Here is a 26,459-nt window from a genome sequence, read left to right as displayed (position 1 = left end):
CCCGGGAGGTTTTCGGGAGAGGCGCTGAATTTAGGGAGTCTCCCGGAAAATCCGGGAGGGTTGGCAAGTATGTTGTATTGCGTTTATATTTACATCTAACACAATTTCCCAACTCATATGGAAACGGGGTTTGTAGAAAAGCGCCATACAAGTACAACCCATTTATTTACCGGAAGACAACGCTAAACATGTTACACAGCAAGTGAAATTTTGAAATTTTTGTTGCAGTTTTTAGATCCTTATCATCAAACTTATCTTTAAGCCATTGTCGAGTGTTGTGCATCTTGTCCAAGTCTTTGAAAACTTTAAAGAGCAGACTTCTCCACGGTAGATCCTAATGGTGTTGTCCTTCCTATGAAGCGGCACGCACACACACACACACACACACACACACACACACACACACACACACACACACACACACACACACACACACACACACACTGTCAGCTGACAGTCAGACGTGCTACACAACAGTGGGAGGCCATGAAATAGCGAGGCTGCCACAGGAATGCACTATGCATCACTGCACCTGACACCCAGTGGAGGGGCTGTGACAGGTATGCAAATGATTTAGCTCGGAGGCAAATATGCTTCACTTCCACACATCACACACATCATCTCACACACACACACACACACACACACACACTAGTGCATCAGTCGCACACAGCTGATTGCACTTGTATTATAGCCCGGGCGAGGGATGGGATGGTGGAAAAGATGCAGAAAAAGGTGCAAATGCGACGACGACAAAGAGGAAGGGGGTAAAGTCTAAGGGAAAGTTTGCAAGACCAAGGTGAGAGTAAAAAAGAGAGGAGTCGGTGAGGCGGGACAAAACAGCAACAATGGAGCCAACGCAGGGCAGCACGGTGGAACAGGGGTTAGTGCGTGTGTCTCACAATACGAAGGTCCTGGGTAGTCCCGAGTTCAATCCCGGGGTCGGGATCTTTCTGTGTGGAGTTTGCATGTTCTCCCCGTGACTGCGTGGGTTCCCTCCGGGTTCTCCGGCTTCCTCCCACCTCCAAAGACATGCACCTGGGGATAGGCTCCTCCCACCTTTAAAGACATGCACCTGGGGATAGGCTCCTCCCACCTTTAAAGACATGCACCTGGGGATAGGCTTCCTCCCACCTCCAAAGACATGCACCTGGGGATAGGCTCCTCCCACCTCCAAAGACATGCACCTGGGGATAGGCTCCTCCCACCTCCAAAGACATGCACCTGGGCATAGGCTCCTCCCACCTCCAAAGACATGCACCTGGGGATAGGCTTCCTCCCACCTCCAAAGACATGCACCTGGGGATAGGCTCCTCCCACCTCCAAAGACATGCACCTGGGGATAGGCTCCTTCCACCTCTAAAGACATGCACCTGGGGATAGGCTTCCTCCCACCTCTAAAGACATGCACCTGGGGATAGGCTCCTCCCACCTCCAAAGACATGCACCTGGGGATAGGCTCCTTCCACCTCTAAAGACATGCACCTGGGGATAGGCTTCCTCCCACCTCTAAAGACATGCACCTGGGGATAGGCTTCCTCCCACCTCTAAAGACATGCACCTGGGGATAGGCTCCTCCCACCTCTAAAGACATGAACCTGGGGGGGGATAGGCTTCCTCCCACCTCTAAAGACATGCACCTGGGGATAGGCTCCTCCCACCTTTAAAGACATGCACCTGGGGATAGGCTCCTCCCACCTCTAAAGACATGCACCTGGGGATAGGCTCCTCCCACCTCTAAAGACATGCACCTGGGGATAGGCTCCTCCCACCTCCAAAGACATGCACCTGGGGATAGGCTTCCTCCCACCTCTAAAGACATGCACCTGGGGATAGGCTCCTCCCACCTCTAAAGACATGCACCTGGGGATAGGCTTCCTCCCACCTCTAAAGACATGCACCTGGGGATAGGCTTCCTCCCACCTCCAAAGACATGCACCTGGGGATAGGCTTCCTCCCACCTCTAAAGACATGCACCTGGGGATAGGCTTCCTCCCACCTCCAAAGACATGCACCTGGGGATAGGCTCCTCCCACCTCTAAAGACGTGCACCTGGGGATAGGCTTCCTCCCACCTCTAAAGACATGCACCTGGGGATAGGCTTCCTCCCACCTCCAAAGACATGCACCTGGGGATAGGCTCCTCCCACCTCTAAAGACGTGCACCTGGGGATAGGCTTCCTCCCACCTCTAAAGACGTGCACCTGGGGATAGGCTCCTCCCACCTCTAAAGACATGCACCTGGGGTAGGCTCCTCCCACCTCCAAAGACATGCACTGGGGGTAGGCTTCCTCCCACCTCTAAAGACATGCACCTGGGGATAGGCTCCTCCCACCTCCAAAGACATGCACCTGGGGATAGGCTTCCTCCCACCTCTAAAGACATGCACCTGGGGATAGGCTTCCTCCCACCTCTAAAGACGTGCACCTGGGGATAGGCTCCTCCCACCTCTAAAGACATGCACCTGGGGTAGGCTCCTCCCACCTCCAAAGACATGCACTGGGGATAGGCTTCCTCCCACCTCTAAAGACATGCACCTGGGGATAGGCTCCTCCCACCTCCAAAGACATGCACCTGGGGATCGGCTTCCTCCCACCTCTAAAGACATGCACCTGGGGATAGGCTCCTCCCACCTCCAAAGACATGCACCTGGAGATAGGCTCCTCCCACCTCTAAAGACATGCACCTGGGGATAGGCTCCTCCCACCTCCAAAGACGTGCACCTGGGGATAGGCTCCTCCCACCTCCAAAGACATGTACCTGGGGATAGGCTCCTCCCACCTCCAAAGACATGCACCTGGGGATAGGCTCCTCCCACCTCCAAAGACATGCACCTGGGGATAGGCTCCTCCCACCTCCAAAGACATGCACCTGGGCATAGGCTCCTCCCACCTCCAAAGACATGCACCTGGGCATAGGCTCCTCCCACCTCTAAAGACATGTACCTGGGGATAGGCTCCTCCCACCTTTAAAGACATGTACCTGGGGATAGGCTTCCTCCCACCTCTAAAGACATGCACCTGGGGATAGGCTCCTCCCACCTCTAAAGACGTGCACCTGGGGATAGGTTGATTGGCATCACTAAATTGGCCCTAGTGTGTGAATGTTGTCTGTCTATCTGTGTTGGCCCTGCGATGAGGTGGCGACTTGTCCAGGGTGTACCCCGCCTTCCGCCCGAATGCCGCTGAGATAGGCTCCAGCACTCCCGCGACCCCAAAAAGGGACAAGCGGTAGAAAATGGATGGATGAATGCTGCTTGTCACAAGGGGGCGCCACATAAGCATCAGGGAAGAGAGTCAAAGGAAACAGGACAGCCCAGGCGCCCAAATATGGAAATGTACCAATGGTCCGTACTAGGGTTGTCTCGATACCAATATTTTGGTACCGGTACCAAAATGTACTTCGATACTTTTCGATGCTTTTCTAAATAAAGGGCACCACCAAAAAAATTGCATTGTTGGCTTTACCAAAAAGTCTTACGGTACATTAAACATATGTTTATTATTCAGTGGCCTTGTGGTTAGAGTGTCCTGAGATCGGTAGGTCTCAGGGCTATATATATATATATATATATATATTTATATATATATATATGTATATACAGGTAAAAGCCAGTAAATTAGAATATTTTGAAAAGCTTGATTTATTTCAGTAATTGCATTCAAAAGGTGTAACTTGTACATTATATTTATTCATTGCACACAGACTGATGCATTCAAATGTTTATTTCATTTAATTTTGATGATTTGAAGTGGCAACAAATGAAAATCCAAAATTCCGTGTGTCACAAAATTAGAATATTACTTAAGGCTAATACAAAAAAGGGATTTTTAGAAATGTTGGCCAACTGAAAAGTATGAAAATGAAAAATATGAGCATGTACAATACTCAATACTTGGTTGGAGCTCCTTTTGCCTCAATTACTGCGTTAATGCGGCGTGGCATGGAGTCGAAGAGTTTCTGGCACTGCTCAGGTGTTATGAGAGCCCAGGTTGCTCTGATAGTGGCCTTCAACTCTTCTGCGTTTTTGGGTCTGGCATTCTGCATCTTCCTTTTCACCCGTAAACCAGGCACGGGTAGATTTTGCGCTGTGTGCAGGCGCCAAGTCCTGTTGGAACTTGAAATCTCCATCTCCATAGAGCAGGTCAGCAGCAGGAAGCATGAAGTGCTCTAAAACTTGCTGGTAGACGGCTGTGTTGACCCTGGATCTCAGGAAACAGAGTGGACCGACACCAGCAGATGACATGGCACCCCAAACCATCACTGATGGTGGAAACTTTACACTAGACTTCAGGCAACGTGGATCCTGTGCCTCTCCTGTCTTCCTCCAGACTCTGGGACCTCGATTTCCAAAGGAAATGCAAAATTTGCATGGTTGGGTGATGGTTTGGGGTGCCATGTCATCTGCTGGTGTCGGTCCACTCTGTTTCCTGAGATCCAGGGTCAACGCAGCCGTCTACCAGCAAGTTTTAGAGCACTTCATGCTTCCTGCTGCTGACCTGCTCTATGGAGATGGAGATTTCAAGTTCCAACAGGACTTGGCGCCTGCACACAGCGCAAAATCTACCCGTGCCTGGTTTACGGACCATGGTATTTCTGTTCTAAATTGGCCCGCCAACTCCCCTGACCTTAGCCCCATAGAAAATCTGTGGGGTATTGTGAAAAGGAAGATGCAGAATGCCAGACCCAAAAACGCAGAAGAGTTGAAGGCCACTATCAGAGCAACCTGGGCTCTCATAACACCTGAGCAGTGCCAGAAACTCATCGACTCCATGCCACGCCGCATTAACGCAGTAATTAAGGCAAAAGGAGCTCCAACCAAGTATTGAGTATTGTACATGCTCATATTTTTCATTTTCATACTTTTCAGTTGGCCAACATTTCTAAAAATCCCTTTTTTGTATTAGCCTTAAGTAATATTCTAATTTTGTGACACACGGAATTTTGGATTTTCATTTGTTGCCACTTCAAATCATCAAAATTAAATGAAATAAACATTTGAATGCATCAGTCTGTGTGCAATGAATAAATATAATGTACAAGTTACACCTTTTGAATGCAATTACTGAAATAAATCAAGTTTTTCAAAATATTCTAATTTACTGGCTTTTACCTGTGTGTATATATATATATATATATATATATATATATATATATATATATATATATATATATATATATATATATATATATATATATATATATATCTACATCCTGAAAATATGCAAACAAAACTGTGTTTAGATAATTGATACTTCAAATTTGCATAAATAAATCTTAAGGAATATAACATAACTTGGCTTCTGAGAGCTTCAAAATGTAATGAATAAAATGCTAAAGTTGTTGATAAACAAGCAATTATTTTAATAATTAAATATGGTCATTATTATGATCATTTAATTATTAATTATTTTCAATATGTTCATTTTAATGTATAATTCTATGGCTGGATGTAATAAGGAGTCAGAAAAAATACAAATAAAAATACAATGAATTTTGATGTTTTTAGCAAAATATAGTAAAAATGTATTTTTATTTATTTTTAAATAATAAATATATTTCTTTTTAGGTAAGATAAACATAATAATACAATTTATCTCTAGTCTGGATGATTTAGTTCTTGTCACCCTGTGGTCCTCCCGTCATAAAAAAAAAAGGCTGTCCTCACTCAGGTCCGCATAAAGCTGGAGGGGGCGTGGCCTCCAGCTCCAGCTAAAAATCGGGAGATTTTCGGGAGAATATTTGTCCCGGGAGGTTTTCGGGAGAGGTGCTGAATTTCGGGAGTCTCCCGGAAAATTCGGGAGGGTTGGCAAGTATGGCCAACACTTGCACATATGACACTTAGCCAGTGATGCGTTTACAGCCACACAAAAAGTCGGACAACTCCGACACCCCACATAAAGTGTAATTCCAGGTCGTTACACTATGATTTACCAACCAAATGTGTGCTTATTCTAGTGTCATTTATTAGGAATCTTAATTTATAAATATTAATCATGAAATGCTGTTAGTATATTAAATAAATACTAATAAAAATATATTTTTTACAAACAGGAAGTTGCAGGAATGTACACATGATCCCCTGCTTACATCTCATTGTGCAACATGCATACATGCCAACCGTCCCGGATTTTCCGGGAGACTCCCGAAATTCAGCGCCTCTCCCGAAAACCTCCCGGGACAATTTTCTCCCGAAAATCTCCCGAAATTCAGGCGGAGGCCGGAGGCCGCGTCCCCTCCAGCTCCATGCGGACCTGAGTGACGTGTTGACAGCCTGTTCTCACGTCCGCTTTCCCACAATATAAACAGCCTGCCTGCCCAATCACGTTATAACTGTAGAATGATCGAGGGCGAGTTCTTGGTTTCTTATGTGGGTTTATTGTTAGGCAGTTTCATTAATGTCCTCCCAGCGCGGTAACAACACACAACAACAGCAGTCAAGTCTTCGTCTACCGTAAAGCAGTTCGTCTGCCGTAAACAGCAATGTTGTGACACTTTTAAACAGGACAATACTGCCATCTACTGTACATGCATATGTGACTCACCCATAATGTGTCACATTTTTGTGTTGATTTATTTATTTTATTTTGTGGTTTGAATTCGTTTTTGGAGCTGTCATTACACATTTATCAGTATTCACATTGGTCAGTAGGGGGCAGTAGGGCGTTTCTTCCCAATTGAATGCTATCACCTGCAGACCGGAAGTGTCTTGTCATTCTGATGAGAGCGACCAGTCTGTGAACAATTGAAACGTCCTGTGTGCTTTTTCCTTCTGTATAACAGGTTAGTTTTGGTGAATCAACTCACTGAATAATATCTATGTGATTTTTATAAGTTTAAGTACACATTCTGATGGTGGAGCCTAACTCTAAAGTGTTTGTGAGTTGTAGTTTGTATTTGTGAATGAATCCAGTGCACAGCTGCAGTAATCAATACAAAAAGGCGACGTGAGTGCGCAATGTTTGTATAGGAACTTCTGATCCTAATTCAGACTCCCAAATTAGAGCTCCCGTTTTCTTATTGATTTTATAATGTATATTTGTATAATGTGTGTGTTCTGAAATAGTGACAGAGAATAGAACAAGGATGGACAATTCAACCTTTAACTCAACAATGAGTAGATGAGTGTTATGTGTGTGTATATGTGTAAATAAATGAACACTGAAATTCAAGTATTTATTTTATTTATATATATATATATATATATATATATATATATATATATATATATATATATATATATATATATATATATGTAATAAAATATATATATATATATATATATATATATGTAATAAAATATATATATATATATATATATATATATATATATATATATATATATAGCTATAATTCACTGAAAGTCAAGTATTTCTTATATATATATATATATATATATATATATATATCTTAACCCCAACCCCCGACCACGCCCCTATCCCCCACCGCCCGAAATCGGAGGTCTCAAGGTTGGCAAGTATGGCAACATGTGAATGTTTTGATGGGAACTAAATGCAATGTCTGAAGGGGGTACAAATTATTTCCAAAGCAGGACCTCCACCCAGACAAACAATACAAGTACACAGTTCATGAAAAACAATATTTTTTTGTTATTGTCATTGTAAGTGGGCCTAAACACTTATATTAGAAATGGAAATGACTGCTGTCATTTGATTATAATAATAAGAGAATGTTATTATTCTTTTTCGGTCACAATTTGTTTTGAAACGAAGTTGAAATCTTCCAAGTGAGGGTGTTTGTTTCTAGTGTCATTGAGAGTGTTGATTGCGCGTTGAGGACAAAAAGCCTCCTTTTCTGCTTAGCTTTATCCTCCTAATTAGCCATCAATAATTAGTTGTCCATGTGTCACTGCAGCGACATCATTGATCTTCGGTGATGACTACAATGTCCCCTCTCTTGTCACCTTGTTGGATGTCATTGTTCTCCTTCTTCCTTCCCAACTCCACAGGGGTTGTTTTTTTTTTGGGGTGGGGGGGGCTTTGTCGCCTGACTGTCACCTTGTCTAATATGTCTGCCAGGACCGGGGGGGGGGGGGGACGTGATGGCCGAAAGCCGCTAAATGCCACGCTGACAGTAAATAGCTGCGGTAAACAAATCGTGACGTCCCCAAACGCCGCCGTCTTGCTCATCAGCACACAAGCTGCCGCGCGCCCTTGAGCCACGACAATGACCCGCCATCGATTCAACACAACGCCCTGGTCACAACATTAGGTACGCCCACGTGCATGCTAAAGAGGTCCGACGCAAGATAATATTTTCATTGTCAAAGCAGCAAAACCTCGATTTACAAAGCAAATATCGCCATAAAACCAATGTGAATATGAATAACGGGTTCCAGCCGCAACAAAACTCCATATTTTAGTTAAGTTGTGTACACTTTGAACACAATATAAAGTGCTATACAGTACTGCATAGCAAACAAACTGAACTGTTCATTATGTGCTGCTCTGCCAACACACGCACACACACAGAAGTCCCTTTGGTGCCCTCACAAATGATCAGAAATCACAAAAAAACCTTAAAGGGGAACATTATCACAATTTCAGAAGGGTTAAAACCATTAAAAATCAGTTCCCAGTGGCTTATTTTATTTTTCTACGTTTTTTTCAAAATTTTACCCATCACGCAATATCCCTAAAAAAAAAAGCTTCAAAGTGCCTGATTGTAATCATCGTTATATACACCCGTCCATTTTCCTGTGACGTCACACAGTGATGCCAATACAAACAAACAGCAAGGTATAGCGACATTAGCTCGGATTGAGACTCGGATTTCAGCGGCTTAACACTGTCTGATAAGATAATTACTAACAACTATGAACTAGGTTTACAGCATATGAAATACATTTGGCAACAACATGCACTTTGAGAGTGCAGACAGCCCATTTCAGGCGCGCTAAGAACATATATTTTTCCACGATTTCAGCACTCAGGTTAACCACACCTAAATAGACACAAAATACTGCATTACGCAAGACTACCCGAATGTACTCGAATGATTGAAAAAAATAAATGTTTTTAAGCTAAATTATTAGTAAACACAGTTTATGTATAATAATTTACGTAAAACCGTGAGTAATGAATAAAGTTTTCATCAATTAATATATTCTGTAGACATACCCTCATCCAAACTCTTTTCCTGAAAGCTGATCTGTCCAGTTTTGGAGTTGATGTCAGCAGGCCAGGGAAGCTAGGGTCGATATTCTTCTCTTGATCATCTTCGGTGGCATAAGGGACGGTGTGAGCCAAGACATCCAGGGGATTTAGCTCGCTCGTCTGCGGGAACAAACTGCCGCCATTGCTTGCCGTGCTACCGAGGTCCTTTGTCCCTGAATTGCTCACACACTCCGGCAGATTCAATGGGGGTCTGGCGGCAGATTTCTTTGACTTTATCGTTGGAAATGCATCTGCTTTGAGTGTCGCAGGATATCCACACATTCTTGCCATCTCTGTCGTAGCATAGCTTTCGTCGGTAAAGTGTGCGGAACAAACGACCGACCATTTCGTCGGCTTTCCCCACACCCTCGTATTTTGAACACATTCCGTCCAATTTCTTGCCACTGTGGCATCTTTGGGCCACTGGTGCAACTTGAATCCGTCCCTGTTCGTGTTGTTACACCCTCCGACAACACACCGACAAAAGTGAGAAAATGGCGGATTGCTTACCGATGTGACATCATCGCTCCGAGAGCGAATATTAGAAAGGCGTTTAATTCGCCAAAATTCACCCATTTAGAGTTCGGAAATCGGTTAAAAAAATATATGGTCTTTTTTCTGCAACATCAAGGTATATATTGACGCTTGGTGATAATGTTCCCCTTTAACTTTAACAGCATATTGCTACAATAATAAAGTTAAAGTTAAAGTACCAATGATTGTCACACACACACACTAGGTGTGGTGAATTTTGTCCTCTGCATTTGACCCATCCCCTTGTTCACCCCCTGGGAGGTGAGGGGAACAGTGAGCAGCAGCGGTGCCGCGCCCGGGAATCACTTTTGGTGAATTAACCCCCAATTCCAACCCTTGATGCTGAGTGCCAAGCAGGGAGGTAATGGCTCCCATTTGTAAAGTCTTTGGTATGACTCGGCCGGGGTTTGAACTCACAACCTATCGGTCTCAGGGCGGACACTCTAACCACAAGGCCACTGAGTAGGCTATAAACATGTAACAAAGTCAAATTCACTTACATTAACATCGACGAGGAGGGGACGACGGGAAAAGAAGGAGCAGACAGAGGTAGAACCACTCATCCGCTGTGAAATAAGTCTGCTTTGGCATTTTTTTTCGAAAGACAGCTTTTGACACAATTGTGGGATCTGAGCAGCCCTTTGAGACACTCGTGACTTAGGGCTATATAAGTAAACATTGATTGGTTGATTGATTGAATTAAAACTTTCTGTGGTACGACCATACTTGCCAACCCTCCCGAATTTTCCGGGAGACTCCCGAAATTCATTGCCTCTCCCGAAAACCTCGCGGGACAAATATTCTCCCGAAAATCTCCCGATTTTCAGCCGGAGCTGGAGGCCACACCCCCTCCAGTTCCATGCGGACCTGAGTGAGGACAGCCTTTTTCCACGATGGGAGGACAACAGGGTGACAAGAAATAAATCATCCAGACTAGAGATAAATTGTATTATTATGTTTATCTTACCTAAAAATAAATATATTTATTAATTAAAAAAACAAAAAACTAAATACATGTTTACTATATTTTGCTAATAACATCAAAAATCAATTGTATTTTTATTTGTATTTTTTCTGACTCCTTATTACATCCAGCCATAGAATTATGCATTAAAATAAACATATTTGAAATAATTAATTTTAAATGATCATAATAATTCATTTAAAATGACCATATTTAATTATTAAAATAATTGCTTGTTTATCAACAACTTTAGCATTTTATTCATTACATTTTGAAGCTCTCAGAAGCCAAGTTATGTTGTATTCCTTAATATTTATTTATGCAAGTTTGAAGTATCAATTATCTAAACACAGTTTTGTTTGCATATTTTCAGGATGTATATATATATATATATATGAAATACTTGACTTGGTGAATTCTAGTTGTCAATATACTCCTCCCCTCTTAACCACGCCCCCAACCACGCCCTGCCCCACCCCCGACCACGCCCCCCACCCCCACCTCCCGAAATCGGAGGTCTCAAGGTTGGCAAGTATGGGTACGACGCCTGCTTGGTGGATTGGCCATGAATGTAGGGCTCCAAAAGGGCGCGTTATTTCGCAATGCATTGTGGGGGCTGGATAGCCATTGTAGCTGGACAAAGTTGTTTTTTTACGTGTATTGTGTGAGAAAGCAACAAACAGTATTAAAATGCATCGCAGTAAAGAAAAAGATCAAGGGACTGTACGGAAACAAAGTGGACCGTGTTCCAAAGGCTCGCCACCTTAAAATAATTTATTAAAAATTGGTGGATTTGATCCATGTAAGCACGTCCAATAAACGAGATTTGAGCAAGCTGACACGGACAAACCAAATTTGGCCGTGTGCAAAACATCGGGATTTTACATCAGAAAGAGCAAACTGTCGTCCTTTGAGAGGTGCGTCAACAGGACTCGTCACTGTGTGGTGTCTCCTGGAGATATTTGTTTCAAACTAAATATATTTCAAGTCTGAAATACACTGTTCATTTAATTTGAAGTCTTCTCAGTTATTAATCTATAATATAAACAGGGGTGTTGCATTTTTCCCTAAATACTGTACGTTGTTTGTAAGCCTCAGCTAGCCTCGCTTAGCTTAGCCAACGCTAACAACCAACGAGATGCTACATGTGCAAAAGAAAAAAAAACAGGCTTTGATTGTGAAAATCCTGTAAATACAACAACATGTACCAGGTGATGGCGTTAAAAATCATGTTTGATCGTCTCACGGCTGCTAATTACGTCGCACGGTATTTGGAACTCTTTAAAGAAAAAACACTAGAGTCTTAGACTTAGACTTAGACAAACTTTAATGAACCACAAGGGAAAATGTTCCACACAGTAGCTCAGTTACAAAGGATGGAAAGGGTAAGGATGGAAAGGATTAATGCACACCAGGGCACAAAAAGAGGGCGAAAACAAAAGGTACTAAGTAGACTAAAAATGTTTAATAGTAGCAATATAAAATATAACATATATGTAATATTTACATCAGGGGTGTCAAACGTACGGTCCGAGGACCTGATCAGGCCTGCGAACAGGTTTTATCCAGCAGTGAAAACAGTCCTTGGTGGGGGTGGGAGGAGTATCTGGTCAGGCAGCGGCTTTTTGCGATCTCTATTGCTTCCCTCTTGTAAAATTACTGTTTTTACAAGAAAAATAGTTTTGCCACTATTTAACGTTGTTTTAACTTTAATCTTGAAATGTAAAATTTGAACTCACCACTCCTCCCCCCCCAAAAAATATGTTGCTATCATAAAATTGCAACTTATTGTGAATATATTCGTATGTTTAGATATTGTTTGTTGGTTTTTTTTGCCATTTTTTTATTGTAAAATTATTTTCCCTTTAATCCTATTGACTGTAACATAAAAACTTTTGTTTAGAAAATATTTGTAAAATGATTACATTTTCATGTAAGATTCTGATATTTGTGTTCATCATATTACAATTTTACTCTCAGAAAATTCAGATTTCCCCCAGTTATATTGCAACCTAAATTTTATGCAATTATGTCTATGTTTGTAAAATTTAGATTTTAGTTATTTATTTTTCATAAAATAGCAGCTTTTCAGTGACGTTACTCACATGAGGTTATTGATTCCTCTTGTAAAATTATTGTTGTTTTTGAAATAAAAATAAAAAATTCCCTCTGGTTGATTATCCTCATAAAACTGTGAATTTTGTTCTCGTAAAATAATGCAACTTTATTCCCGTAGGATGAGTTTAACCTGAAATTTTTGAGAGACAGAAACAGCTGTTCTAAATGTGTCCACTGGGTGTCGCAATAGCAATTATTTGTATCTTTGTAGATGATGCTACATATGTACAAACTAAACCACATATTAGTACGTCATAGAGGGAAATGATTGAACTACATAAATAACACACTGGATTTGGATTTGGAATTTTTTTTTTATCTTGATGGATTGAAAATTAACACCAACATTATCATATCATTTATTCAGAAAATATAAATAACGACAAATAAAGTAAACAGTATATACTATTAAACGCAACAGGTAATCGTAAAAAAATATATATATATATGATTTTTTTTACAATTTCAGTATGTGCTTGTTTTATTTTTAAACAAAGAAAACAATCTTAAGTTGTCTTTATTTTTAAGTTATCGTGCCGTGATTTTACCAGTCCGGCCCACTTGGGAGTAGATTTTTCTCCATGCGGCCCCCGATCTAAAATGACTTTGACACCCCTGATTTATATATTATATATACCAGTGTTTTTCAACCTTTTTTGAGCCAAGGCGCATTTTTTCCCATTGAAAAAATGCGGAGGCACACCACCAGCAGAAATCATTAAAAAATGAAACTCACTAGACAATAAAAAGTTGTTGTCGTAATTGTTGTATATGATTTTAAACCATAACAAACCATACATCACTGTAGCTCTTGTCTCAAAGTAGGTGTACTGTCAACACCTGTCACATCACACCCTGACTTATTTTGAGTTTTTTGGTGTTTTCCCGTATGTAGTGTTTTAGCTCTTGTCTTGCGCTCCTATTTTTGGTGGCTTTTCCTGTTTTGTTGGTATTTTCCTCGTAGCAGTTTTATGTCCTCCTTGAACGCTATTCCCCGCACCTGCTTTGTTTTCGCAATCAATACTATTTAAGTTGTGCGGACGCTATCCTGCTTTGTGGGGACATTGTTGATTGCCATGTCGTGTACGGATGCACTTTGTGGACGCCGTCTGCTCCACACGCTGTAAGTCTTTGCTGTCGTCCAGCATTCTGTTTTTGTTTACTTTGCAGCCAGTTCAGTTTTAGTTTGATTTTGCATCGCCATCCCTAAGCTTCAATGGCTTTTCTTAGCGGCACTCGCCTTTTGTTTATTTTTGGTTTAAGCATTAGATACCTAGTGTCCCGTGAGATACAGTCTGGTGTGCCGTGGGAGATTATCTAATTTCACCTATTTGGGTTAAAAATATTTTTTGCAAACCGGTAATTATTGTCTGCAAATGATGTGTTGTTGTTGAGTGTCGGTGCTGTCTAGAGCTCGGTAGAGTAACCGTGTAATACTCTTCCATATCAGTAGGTGGCAGCCGGTAGCTAATTGCTTTGTAGATATCAGAAACAGCGGGAGGCAGCGTGCAGGTAAAAAGGTATCTAATGCTTAAACCAAAAATAAACAATAGGTGAGTGCACCTAAGAAAAGGCATTGAAGCTTAGGGAAGGCTATGCAGAACAAAACTAAAACGGCTACAAAGTAAACAAATCCAGAATGCTGGACAACAGCAAAGACTTACTGTGGAGCAAAGACGGCGTCCACAATGTACATCCGAACATGACATGACAATCAACAATGTCCCCACAAAGAAGGATAAAAGCAACTGAAATATTCTTGATTGCTAAAACAAAGTAGATGCGGGAAATATCGCTCAAAGGAAGACATGAAACTGCTACAGAAAAATACAAAAAAAAGAGAAAAAGCCTCCAAAATAGGAGCACAAGACAAGAACTAAAACACTACACTCAGGAAAACAGTAAAAAACTCCAAATAAGTCAGGGTGTGATGTGACAGGTGGTGACAGTACACCTACATTGAGACAAGAGCTATATTGATGTGTAGTTGGTTATGGTTTAAAGTCATATCCAACAATTGTGACAACAACTTTTTACTGTCAACTGAGTTTCGTTTTTTAATGATTTATGCTGGTGATTTTTTCAATGCAAAACATGTGCCTTGGCTCAAAAAATGTTGAAAAACACTCCACATAGGTTGAAAAACACTGTCTTAGAGCAACATGATGTCTGTTAGTGATGCCTTAATGATGGCCCCTAAGAAAAGGCATTGAAACTTAGGGAAGGCTATGCAGAACGAAATTAAAACTGAACTGGCTACAAAGTAAACAAAAACAGAATGCTGGACGACAGCAAAGACTTACTGTGGAGCATCCAAACATGACATGACAATCAACAATGTCCCCACAAAGAAGGATAAAAGCAACTGAAATATTCTTGATTGCTAAAACAAAGTAGATGCGGGAAATATCGCTCAAAGGAAGACTTGAAACTGCTACAGGAAAATACCAAAAAAAGAGAAAAAGCCTCCAAAATAGGAGCGCAAGACAAGAACTAAAACACTACACACAGGAAAACTGCAAAAAACTCAAAATAAATCAGGGTGAGATGTGACAGGTGGTGACAGTACACCTACTTTGAGACAAGAGCTATAGTGATGCATGCTTGGTTATGCTTTAAAGTCATATCCAATAATTGCGACAACGACTTTTTACTGCCAACTGAGTTTTGCTTTTTAGTGATTTCTGCTGGTGGTGTGCCCCCGCATTTTTTCAACGCAAAAAATGTGCCTCGGCTCAAAAACGTTGAAAAACACTGCGTTAAAGTACGACCCCTGTTTTTGGCTGAAAAATGGCGTAGTTTTCTGCAAACTCTACAAGATGAGTGGTCAGCATCCAGCAGTTTTATCCAGCTCTGCATGCGCTTTAAAAATGCTGCTCGCCGCCTTTTTTTTTTTTTTTTTTACTATTTCCATGCTTCTTATGGGATGATCACAGCTTGTGTGCGCCTCAGCAGCTGTTCCGCGTCCAACGTCACACACCTACAAGCTGCAGTCCGCCAACTGTTTGTGCTGGCTCACGCACACATCATCATTTCCAGGCCCTGTGCGGTCCACACCCCCCACCACCCCGCCCGGCAACCTGCCAGACAGAAGCCAGGGCATCCTTCGGGCATCCTCTGTATCTTTGCTCATTCTTGCCCCCGATCCCAAACATCAACATGGAGGAGAGAGGGGGGGGGGGGGGGGGGGGGGGGGGGTGGAGGAAGTTTTTCCTTTAGAAGCTGACCGTCCATCACGGAACCTCCTGTAATGGACGGCGAGTCGTGACAAGCCAAGCTGAGTGGCCATCTGCTCACGGTGGTCCGTGAGATATTTTTGTCGCACTCGAGCTTGCCTGGCTAAAAAGTTGGGACTCGCGCCCAGTTCCGCTGTGATGGGAAAAGTTGTGTGTGTGTGTGTGTGTGTGTGTGTGTGTGTGTGTGTGTGTGTGTGTGTGTGTGTGTGTGTGTTTAAGAGAGGGTGGCAAGCACCAAAAACTTTCCTAAGGTCAGAATGAGCATCAAGATTGTAACGTGAAGATTAAAAAATATGATGGATAATTTAGGGCTGTCAAAGTTGCCTCGTTAGCACAGGCCCTTGATCAGAAAAAGCGATTAATCATGCATAAACACAGATTAATCATGCATTAATTGATGGTTACCTAAAAGGCAGCATGGATTGTTATATAAGTTCAGTGATGTGGGGCCTCGTGTATTAAGAGCTGCGTGGATTTCCTACTGAAAATGGCATATTCTCAAGTCAAGTCTAGTTTATTATTATCCTCGCACTTCAATTGCATTTTTGAGGCACTTAACAAGCGTTAAAACTAGGGTTGGGAGGCTTTGGGCACCACACGATTCGTTTTGATTCGATTCGATGATGTGGGGTTTGTTCTCCCAGGATGCAAACGGACTTCGGACACAGTGTGCAGGTAGGAAATGGTTTATTTTAGAAAGAAATCAGACGGGAACAAAGAAAAACGTGCTCATAGCACGGAAGGCAAAACAAAAGGGGCTAGCGTGGGAGCTACCAGGTAAAGAGCAGGAATCAAAAACTGTCGTCGACTGTTGCAAACTAGGAAGCCAAACCGAGGGAGGCCAGGGTCTAGACTAAATAGCTCTCTGATTAGTGCTCGGGCAACAGGTGAGCGTCCCGAACACTAACCAGAGGCAGGTGAATGTAATCTGCCGTCATGGCAACTGCAACACACAAACTCAAAAGGTGCTGAAAACACAAGTGACACGAAAACGTAAACCGACTATAATCCGGGCAGCGGATCATAACAGTTTCCCCCCCTTAAAGGACAGATTCCAGATGTGCCTTGGAAAAAATAAAACACAAAAAACTAAGACAGTTCAAGAGTCAAGGGAGGGCGGAGGGAGGACTTGGTGGTGGGTCGCCAGGCCAAGTGTCGCCGAATCCACCGGGGACGAGTCAGGTGGCGGCTACCAGGTATAGAGCAGGAATCAAAAACTGTAGTCGACTGTTGCAAACTCGGAAGCCAAACCGAGGGAGGCCAGGGTCTAGACTAAATAGCTCTCTGATTAGTGCTCGGGCAACAGGTGAGCGTCCTGAACACTAACCAGAGGCAGGTGAATGTAATCTGCCGTCATGGCAACTGAAACACACAAACTCAAAAGGTGCTGAAAACACAAGTGACATGAAAACGTAAACCGACTATAATCCGGGCAGCGGATCATAACAGTTTCCCCCCCCTTAAAGGACAGATTCCAGATGTCCCTTGGAAAAAATAAAACACAAAAAACTAAGACAGTTTAAGAGTCAAGGGAGGGCGGAGGGAGGACTTGGTGGTGGGTCGCCAGGCCATGTGTCGCCGAATCCACCGGGGACGAGTCAGGTGGCGGCGGCGAACGGAACGCCGCTGCCGCAGACGAGGCGAGGGACCACGGAATGGCGCCGCCGAGAAGGTGGGCATGAGTGGCGCCAGAAGTTCAGCAGCCGGAGAGTTCTGCGCCTACGTCCTGGGCGTCGCTGCTGTCTGCGCCACTGGCGTCCATCAATTGACCCCTAAGAGAGCCGCATGCAGGCGCCTGAAGTCCATTTTGGAATGAAATTTATTTCAGATAACCATCAGCAGTTAAGGTTAAAGGAGCATGCGAGTCAAAATAAATAGTGTGATGAATCTGCTTTTGTACATGATTAATCACACGTGTTAACTTTGACAGCCCTAATAATTATTGCGCCACAAATCCGTCCAATTTATTCTGTGTTTTTGAATTATTGGTGAAGTCTCGGTGCGCCGTGGACTCACACAACAGTTTTGAGCGTGCAGGTCATTCCTAATGACCATCCGCCGATCTTTTAGAAGAAAAATCCATATTTGTATGCCAGCTGTTTCAATCAAGCCGCAGCGGACGGGATAGATGATCAGACAGATGTCACCAGCAAGGTAATGGCAGAGAACGTGACGAATGATAAGACCGCACCCATGCATCATGGCGCACAATGGACCTAGAAAACATCAGCCATTGCCAAGATAAACGCGATACGTAAGGATAGAAACTCGAATAGAAACTGGGATAGACTTGCCTCAAGTGAAATGTACTTTTGTTACGGATATTGTTCTTTATTTATCTGCGTTCTCTGATTGGAGACACGCTCGTGTTTCTTCGCTACGTCTTCATTATCCGCAGCTGATTGCCGTCATGACTTGGCCTAGAAGCCTAATGATCCCAGACTGAGCTACAACACTCGTTGGCCCTCAGCCTTTTTTTTTTTTCCTTTACAAAAGCAAAGCAGGTATTGATGGGGTTTTTTCTCGCGTATCGAGGGACAATCGGGCCAGATGATGATGTGTGAATCCAAAGTAGGTCTCGGCGTATTTAAGTAATTGCTTATGTTTGATTCATAGCGCCGTCATATAGTTAGTCTTCATTCTGGATGCGGTGCATTGCTCCTTGAGGATTTACGCCGCTCCCTGCTTATTGATTGTATCTCGCAACGTATTAGTGACGCTAAAATCCTCCGGTTGGACGACGCCACGCAAACAAAAAGTCTTATATTCTCCTTAATTGCAAAGTCATGGTCTACTAGGACCTTCACCTATCATGTATCAAAGCAAAAACTTATTGATATTGACATTTTGCATCGGGGTAATGCCCCACTAGATCCAGCAGATGGTGCTGTGGTGAAAAAAGCTTTCAAATCTGACATTAAATGTTTGATCTAAGTTATCACAAAAACTTTGTGTTTCAACGAGTTCCCAGCGAGAAGCTAAAACATGTCTTTAAACCTACCAAAAAGATGGCTTGTAAAACTCCACTGTGTAGGATGGGAAGCAACATGAAGGTGTTCTGTTTCTTTCATGTATTGTAATCAACAGAAAGATATTGTTTTAACCCAAGGACTACAAAGCGGAGAGAAGGCAGGATCTGCCCAAGTTCCAGACACCGCTTTTTTTTAACTCTTTTACGAACCTCTTTTTTGAAGTCTTTTTTGAAGTCTTTTACGAACCTTTCTGTCACGTTTAAACACTGAGGACATCTATTAAACAAGACAAAAGGCAAGGAATCAAACAGAGACAGAATTCAATTTGGACTCAATTGAGGAGAGACGGTGTCGACCTGTAACCTCTTACAGTGTCTTAGCACGCTCTTACGAAGAAGGTTTTCGTCTCCTCTTTTATTTAGATGTTCAATGTTTACGCAACAACACCTGTCTCAGGAGGAATGGGGAGTATGTAAACAGTCATTGTTTTCGGTCACATTGAAGACAAAAGAAGAAGATCTCTCGGGCTTGGGTTCGTCCTGGATTCAGCTTGGGCAGGTTTTCGAGGACAATGGATGACCCCTCCCGTCGCATTCCATCGTCCACAGCGGAATCTTCCAAGCGTTTGGCTTGGTGCAACAAAGACCGCTTCTTGTCTGTTCATTGAGAACTCACAACGGAACGTTTTTTGATAATTTAAATACAATTTTTCTGACACTTTCTTTGAACTGTTTTTTTATGACCTTTTCTGTGAACTGTTTACGACCTTTTCTTTTGAACTGTTCTGTAACCAAAGGCAACGCTGTTTATGACCCACGTCCCTTTGGAAGCAGCTGTTGCCATGTGGTCAGGGAAAGTCCAAATAAAGGAGGAGGCGCACAATCGTTCGCCAGAGCGTGCTGAGACACTGTGCAAAGGTACAGCGTCCAGGCGTCTCTCCTCAAATTGAGCCAAATTGAATTCTGTCTCTGTTTAATTCTTTGCTTCTTGTCTTGTTTAATAGATGTCATCAGTGTTTGAACCTGACATTAAAAAGTGTGATTTCTGGTCCCATAATTTGATACTCAGTCCCTCCAGAATTGTACAATGTCGCAAACGTGCTATCAATCAATCAATCAATGTTTATCTATATAGCCCTAAATCACAAGTGTCTCAAAGGGCTGCACAAGCCACAATTACATCTGCGGTACAGAGCCCACATAAGGGCAAGGAAAAACTCACAACCCCAATGGGACGTCGATATGAGAGGACCGCATATGTGGGTGACCCTCCCTCTAGGGGAGGCCGGATGCAATGGACGTCGAGTGGGTCTGACATAATATTGTGAAAGTCCAGTCCATAGTAGATCTAACATAATAGTGAGAGTCCAGTCCATAGTAGATCTAACATAATAGTGAGAGTCCAGTCCATAGCGGGGCCAGCAGGAGACCATCTCGAGCGGAGACGGGTCAGCAGCGCAGAGATGTCCCCAACCGATGCACAGGCGAGCGGTCCACCCCGGGTCCCGACTCTGGACAGCCAGCACTTCATCCATGGCTAATTCACGCAAATTATGCATGCCTTTGCATTTTTGTCCAGTCCACGCACATTTTGGCCAAATGGTCAACATTCTCGCCAATCAAATTTGTTGTCAGGTTCAAACACTGATGACATCTATTAAACAGACAAGAAGCAAGGAATCATGCAGAGACAGAGTTCAATTTAGCTCATGAGGAGAACGCATGGAGCTGCACACTTAGTCACAGTCTCGCCCTACGCTCTAAGGTACAGCTCTCGCGTCCCTCTATTTATTCAGGAGTTCCCCAGTCAACATCACTGAGGCCGCCTCTAAAAGGAGTGGTCACACATATCATGCAAAGCAGCTCCAGTACGCACAATACGTGACGGAATGTGCTGGGGGCCTTGTGATTTCGCCTTGTCTCTGCTTCGTCTGCGTGCTGTCGTCTTATCGCCGTTGAGGTCCTTGAAGTCCTTGGCTGTTAGCGGGCTAAAACAAAGATAACATCTGCGGCCGAGGCCACCCCTCAGACAAGAAGTTTTGTCCTTGCACAGATAGAAAAAGTACAGCTTGAGCACAATAGCTAATAACTATAGCAACGGACTTTAAGAATACTAAAGTTGTGTGATAACTGACACGTAATTATTCTAACATTTGTCCCAGCAGCACTCAAACGCAACTCACCAGTCTAACCCACTGGTGTCAAACTCAAGGCTTTGGGGCCAAATCTGGCCTGCCACATCATAATATTATGTGGTCAGCCATATCATTTTGTCGTGGCCCATTACATCATTTTATTGTGGACCACCACCTAATTTTATCGTGGCCTGTCCCATAATATTAATGTGGCCCGTCTCGTCATTTTACTTGATTCACCGCGTCATTTATGTGGCCAGCCACTTATTTTTAAACTAGCCCACCAAATAATTGTATCTGTCCCACCATGTATTTTAAGTGGCCTGCGAAAAGCTGCAGATAAAAAAAAAATAGTGGTATGAATCTTTGGGCACCTAACGATTCGATCCAATTCCGATTCCTGTAGTGACGATTCGATTCAGAATTGGATCTTGATTAAACACGATTCGCGATTCAAACCGATTCTCACAATGTATTATTTGGTATGAAAATTAGAGATGTCGGATAATGGCTTTTTTGCCCATATTCCGATATTGTCCGACTCTTAATTACCGATTCCGATATCAACCGATACCGATATATACAGTCGTGGAAGCGTGAGAGCATGAGGAGGTTGAGGTGGGCGGGGTTGGGGGTGGGGGGGCGGGGTTGGAGAGGTGGGTAGGGGGTAGCGGGGGGTGTATATTGTAGCGTCCCGGAAGAGATAGTGCTGCAAGGGGTTCTGGGTATTTGTTCTGTTGTGTTTATGTTGTGTTACGGTGCGGATGTTCTCCCGAAATGTGTTTGTCATTCTTGTTTGGTGTGGGTTCACAGTGTGGTGCATATTTTTAACAGTGTTAAAGTTGTTTATACGGCCACCCTCAGTGTGACCTGTATGGCTGTTGACCAAGTATGCCTGCATTCACTTGTGTGTGTGAAAAGCCGTAGATATTATGTGACTGGGCCGGCACGCAAAGGCAGTGCCTTTAAGGTTTATTGGCGCTCTGTACTTCTCCCTACGTCCGTGTACACAGCGGCGTTTTAAAAAGTCATACATTTTACTTTCTGAAACCAAAACCGATCATTTTGAAACCGACACCGATAATTTCCGATATTACATTTTAAAGCATTTATCGGCCGATAATATTGGCAGTTCAGTATTATCGGACATCTCTAATAAAAATGATAATGTATTTTTTTCAAACAGGTTTCAGGTTCGAAAATCTCATTCTGGTTGCATGGAAATGGCCTAAAAATTTATTTTTAAAAATTGAGTCTTATTTGAAAAAAAAAATGTGTATGTGTGAGTGTGGTATTTCTGTATGTATACACACATATATGTGGGTAACTTATACATCTGTGAAGGCACCATTAATGCTGAAAGGTACATACAGGTTTTGGAGCAACATGTGTTGCCATCCAAGCAACGTATTTTTCATGGACGCCCCTGCTTATTTCAGCAAGACAATGTCAAGCCACATTCTGCACGTGTTACAACAGCGTGGCTTCGTAGTAAAAAAGTGCGGGTACTAGACTGGCCTGCCTGTAGTCCAGACCTGTCTCCCATTGAAAATGTGTGGCGCATTATAAAGCCTAAAATACCACAACGGAGACCCCCGGACTGTTGAACAACTTAAGCTGTACATCAAGCAAGAATGGGAAAGAATTCCACCTGAAAAGCTTCAAAAATGTGTCTCCTTAGTTCCCAAACGTTTACTGAGTGTTGTTAAAAGGAAAGGCCATGTTACACAGTGGTAAAAAATGCCCCTGTGACAACTTTTTTGCAATGTGTTGCTGCCATTAAATTCTAAGTTAATGATTATTTGCAAGAAAAAAAATGTGTTTCTCAGTTCGAACATTAAATATCTTGTCTTTGCAATATATTCAATTGAATATAAGTTGAAAAGGATTTGAAAATCATTCTATTCTGTTTTTATTTACGAATTGCACAATGTGCCGACTTCACTGGTTTTGTATATTGTGGAAGTCGCTTCCCCGCAGTCGCACTGTCAGACACGGCACAGGAGTCCAGCGTGCAGCTTTAACAACGGTTTTTAATGATCGTAAGTTTTCATGCAAAGTTTTCTCTCTCCGAACGTGACTTTTCAGTCACTCGCCAAACTTCCTCCCCCTCCTGCACCCGGGTGCTCACTCTTAAAGACAACAGATTATTAGATGAACACGTACCACCTGTGAAATCTAATCCTCTGCCAGCTGTGTCTCGCCGTCAGCACATCCCCCGCCCCTGCCCGATGGCGCTCGTCCTCAGCACCACGGACAGCGGCGGTGACTTTTACTCCTACAGGCAGCGCTGGCTACACCTCCCCACACATATATATGTGTATATGCATATATGTATATATATATGTATACTTATTTACATATAGCTTGAAGGAACAGATTATTGGGAAAAAAAATAGGCCTAAAATCATTGCAATTTTTTACGCACATTTTTGAAAATGCCGCTGCAAAATCAGGCATTATGTGTCCCTGTCGTTTCACCCCGTCCTTTCTTTGCTTTGTGGGGCAGCCGAGCCTTCTAAAAGTTGCCAAGGAAAATGTGTTTAGTATTTTTTTACTGCTAATTCATAAAGACTAACTCTTGCATGATGGGTCTTATGTGTCATGGCCAGGTACTCCTCTGGCTTGCATGTTGCAATATAAACATCCGTTTTTGCAGGCTTACGTGAAATCCTTTTTAAAAAAAAAAAGAGTAAAACATTCATTAGTGAACTGTTTCCATTGGTTCATGCAAAGACAAAAAAATTAACTCCATTGTACTCAGACATGAAACTGGGCATGAATGTGGCTCGGACATTCCTGGACTACTACAAGCTCAATAACCTCCTCACAGACAACACGCCAAGTCATATCCGAAGGTGAAGTACCCGTGAACATGTTTCTGCCATATTGCATGTATTTTTTTTTAAGTGTGATTGTATGCAACTAAGCTGCTGCCTCAGTCATTTATAAGTGCCTGTCCACAGCTGTGAGGCGCCGTCTCAGACAGGCAGAGATGGAGCGGACAAAGAGATGGAGAGGAGCCAGAATGTCAAGCACTGATGGACTGAACACCACGAGGAGCATTATCTTTTCTTTCAGAAACACCGATTATGCAGTACAATTGCACAATTTCCATTTAGTCATCATTGACCACAACGTCAGTTTACATTATTGTATATTAATGCATGCCTTCCATAAGTAAATGCGTTATTTTTGTCATAGTGTTGTTGTGGTATTTAAATAATTGTAGCATTCATATGGAAAAGTCAATAATTGTGTAGGTCTTGTAAAATAATGCAAATAATGCAAATTGTTTGTTGTATTGGGCAAATCTATTAATTTAAATTGTGCAAAGCACATGTATTTATTGTTTTGGCATGTATCACTCCAAAAATTATTGTTATCTCGTTATTTCTGCATTGTGGATGCTATTCACATGTGTATTTGTATTAACCTCTTAAGGCCCAAGCTGTTTGTTTACATGCTTTTTTTATTTCTCTTTGCTATTTGGGCTTATTGGACCCTAAATAGAATAAAAACTAAGAATCATCTTTTTATATGATGTACTTAGTCCAGTCCATAAGTACACAAATGTGTACTTCATGTGTAGTGACATGCTAATTCTTATTTTTACACTTCTTTTTTTTTTCAAATTCCATTGTATGTTATACTCTTCTGACACCACCAGATGGCAGTATAAGTGTCCACATAAGCGGCCATAAGACCCCAATTCAGTAGTGTACACAATTTTGGAAATGAGAGCTAAAAGGTGCTGTCCACGGATGTGGCCACTAAGCCTTTAGAGGTTTTAATGCATGCCTTCCATAAGTAAATGCATTATTTGTGTCATAGTGTTATTGTGGTATTTAAATAATTGCAGCATTCATATGGAAAAGTCCATAATTGTGTAGGCCTTGTAAAATAATGCAATAATGCACATTGTTTGTTATATTGGGCAAAGCTATTAATTTAAATTGTGCAAAGCACATGTATTTATTGTTTTGGCATGTATCACTACAAAAATTATTGTTATCTCGTTATTTCTGCATTGTGGATGCTATTCACATGTGTATTTGTATTAACCTCTTAAGGCCCAAGCTGTTTGTTTACATGCTTTTTTTATTTCTCTTTGCTATTTGGGCTTATTGAACCCTAATTAGAATAAAAACTAAGAATCATCTTTTTATATGATGTACTTAGTCCATAAGTACACAAACGTGTACTTCATGTGTAGTGACATGCTAATTATTATTTTTACACCTTTTTTTTTTCAAATTCCATTGTATTTTATACTCTTCTGACACCACCAGATGGCAGTATAAGTGTCCACATAAGCGGCCATAAGACCCCAATTCAGTAGTGTACACAATTTTGGAAATAAGAGCTAAAAGGTGCTGTCCACGAATGTGGCCACTAAGCCTTTAGAGGTTTTAATGCATGCCTTCCATAAGTAAATGCATTATTTTTGTCATAGTGTTATTGTGGTATTTAAATAATTGCAGCATTCATATGGAAAAGTCCATAATTGTGTAGATTTTGTAAAATAATGCAAATAATGCACATTGTTTGTTATATTGGGCAAAGCTGTTCATTTAAATTGTGTAAAGCACGTGTTTATTATTTTGGCATGTATCACTCTTAAAAAATTATTGTTATCTCGTTATTTCTACATTATGGATGCTATTCACATGTGTATTTGTATTAATGCATTTTATGATTGTTTTATGATTGACTTGAAGTGTAAAACGTTTGCCGTGACGTCACGTTGGAGACGGCCTTTTAATGCATGCCTTCCATAAGTAAATGCGTTATTTTTGTCATAGTGTTGTTGTGGTATTTAAATAATTGCAGCATTCAAATGGAAAAGTCAATAATTGTGTAGGTCTTGTAAAATAATGCAAATTGTTTGTTATATTGGGCAAAGCTATTAATTTAAATTGTGCAAAGCACATGTATTTATTATTTTGGCATGTATCACTCCAAAAAAATATGATCTCGTTATTTCTGCATTGTGGATGCTATTCACATGTGTATTTGTATTAACCTCTTAAGGCCCAAGCTGTTTGTTTACATGCTTTTTTTATTTCTCTTTGCTATTTGGGCTTATTGGACCCTAATTAGAATAAAAACTAAGAATCATCTTTTTATATGATGTACTTAGTCCATAAGTACACAAACGTGTACTTCATGTGTAGTGACATGCTAATTCTTATTTTTACACTTTTTTTTTTTTTTTTCCAAATTCCATTGTATGTTATACTCTTCTGACACCACCAGATGGCAGTATAAGTGTCCACATAAGCGGCCATAAGACCCCAATTCAGTAGTGTACACAATTTTGGAA

The 26,459-nt window shown here is 41.9% G+C and overlaps 1 protein-coding gene across 1 annotated transcript in view; it reads left to right on the top strand.

The window, feature by feature from the left end:
- The window catches only part of agbl4 (AGBL carboxypeptidase 4), a 1,010,561-nt gene extending 985,760 nt beyond the window's left edge, over positions 1–24,801 (top strand). The window contains exons 12-13 of the mRNA XM_061976109.2: positions 23,898–23,991; positions 24,100–24,801. Of these exons, the coding sequence (XP_061832093.2) occupies positions 23,898–23,991; positions 24,100–24,175 (170 nt within the window). The 3' untranslated portion in view covers positions 24,176–24,801. The remainder of the gene's footprint in view (positions 1–23,897; positions 23,992–24,099) is intronic.
- The last annotated feature ends 1,658 nt before the right edge of the window (positions 24,802–26,459 follow it).

The sequence above is a fragment of the Nerophis lumbriciformis genome, linkage group LG14, assembly GCF_033978685.3.
Source record: "Nerophis lumbriciformis linkage group LG14, RoL_Nlum_v2.1, whole genome shotgun sequence".
In the NCBI taxonomy this organism is placed as follows: domain Eukaryota; kingdom Metazoa; phylum Chordata; class Actinopteri; order Syngnathiformes; family Syngnathidae; genus Nerophis; species Nerophis lumbriciformis.
This window is presented reverse-complemented; position numbering and strand designations above follow the sequence as displayed.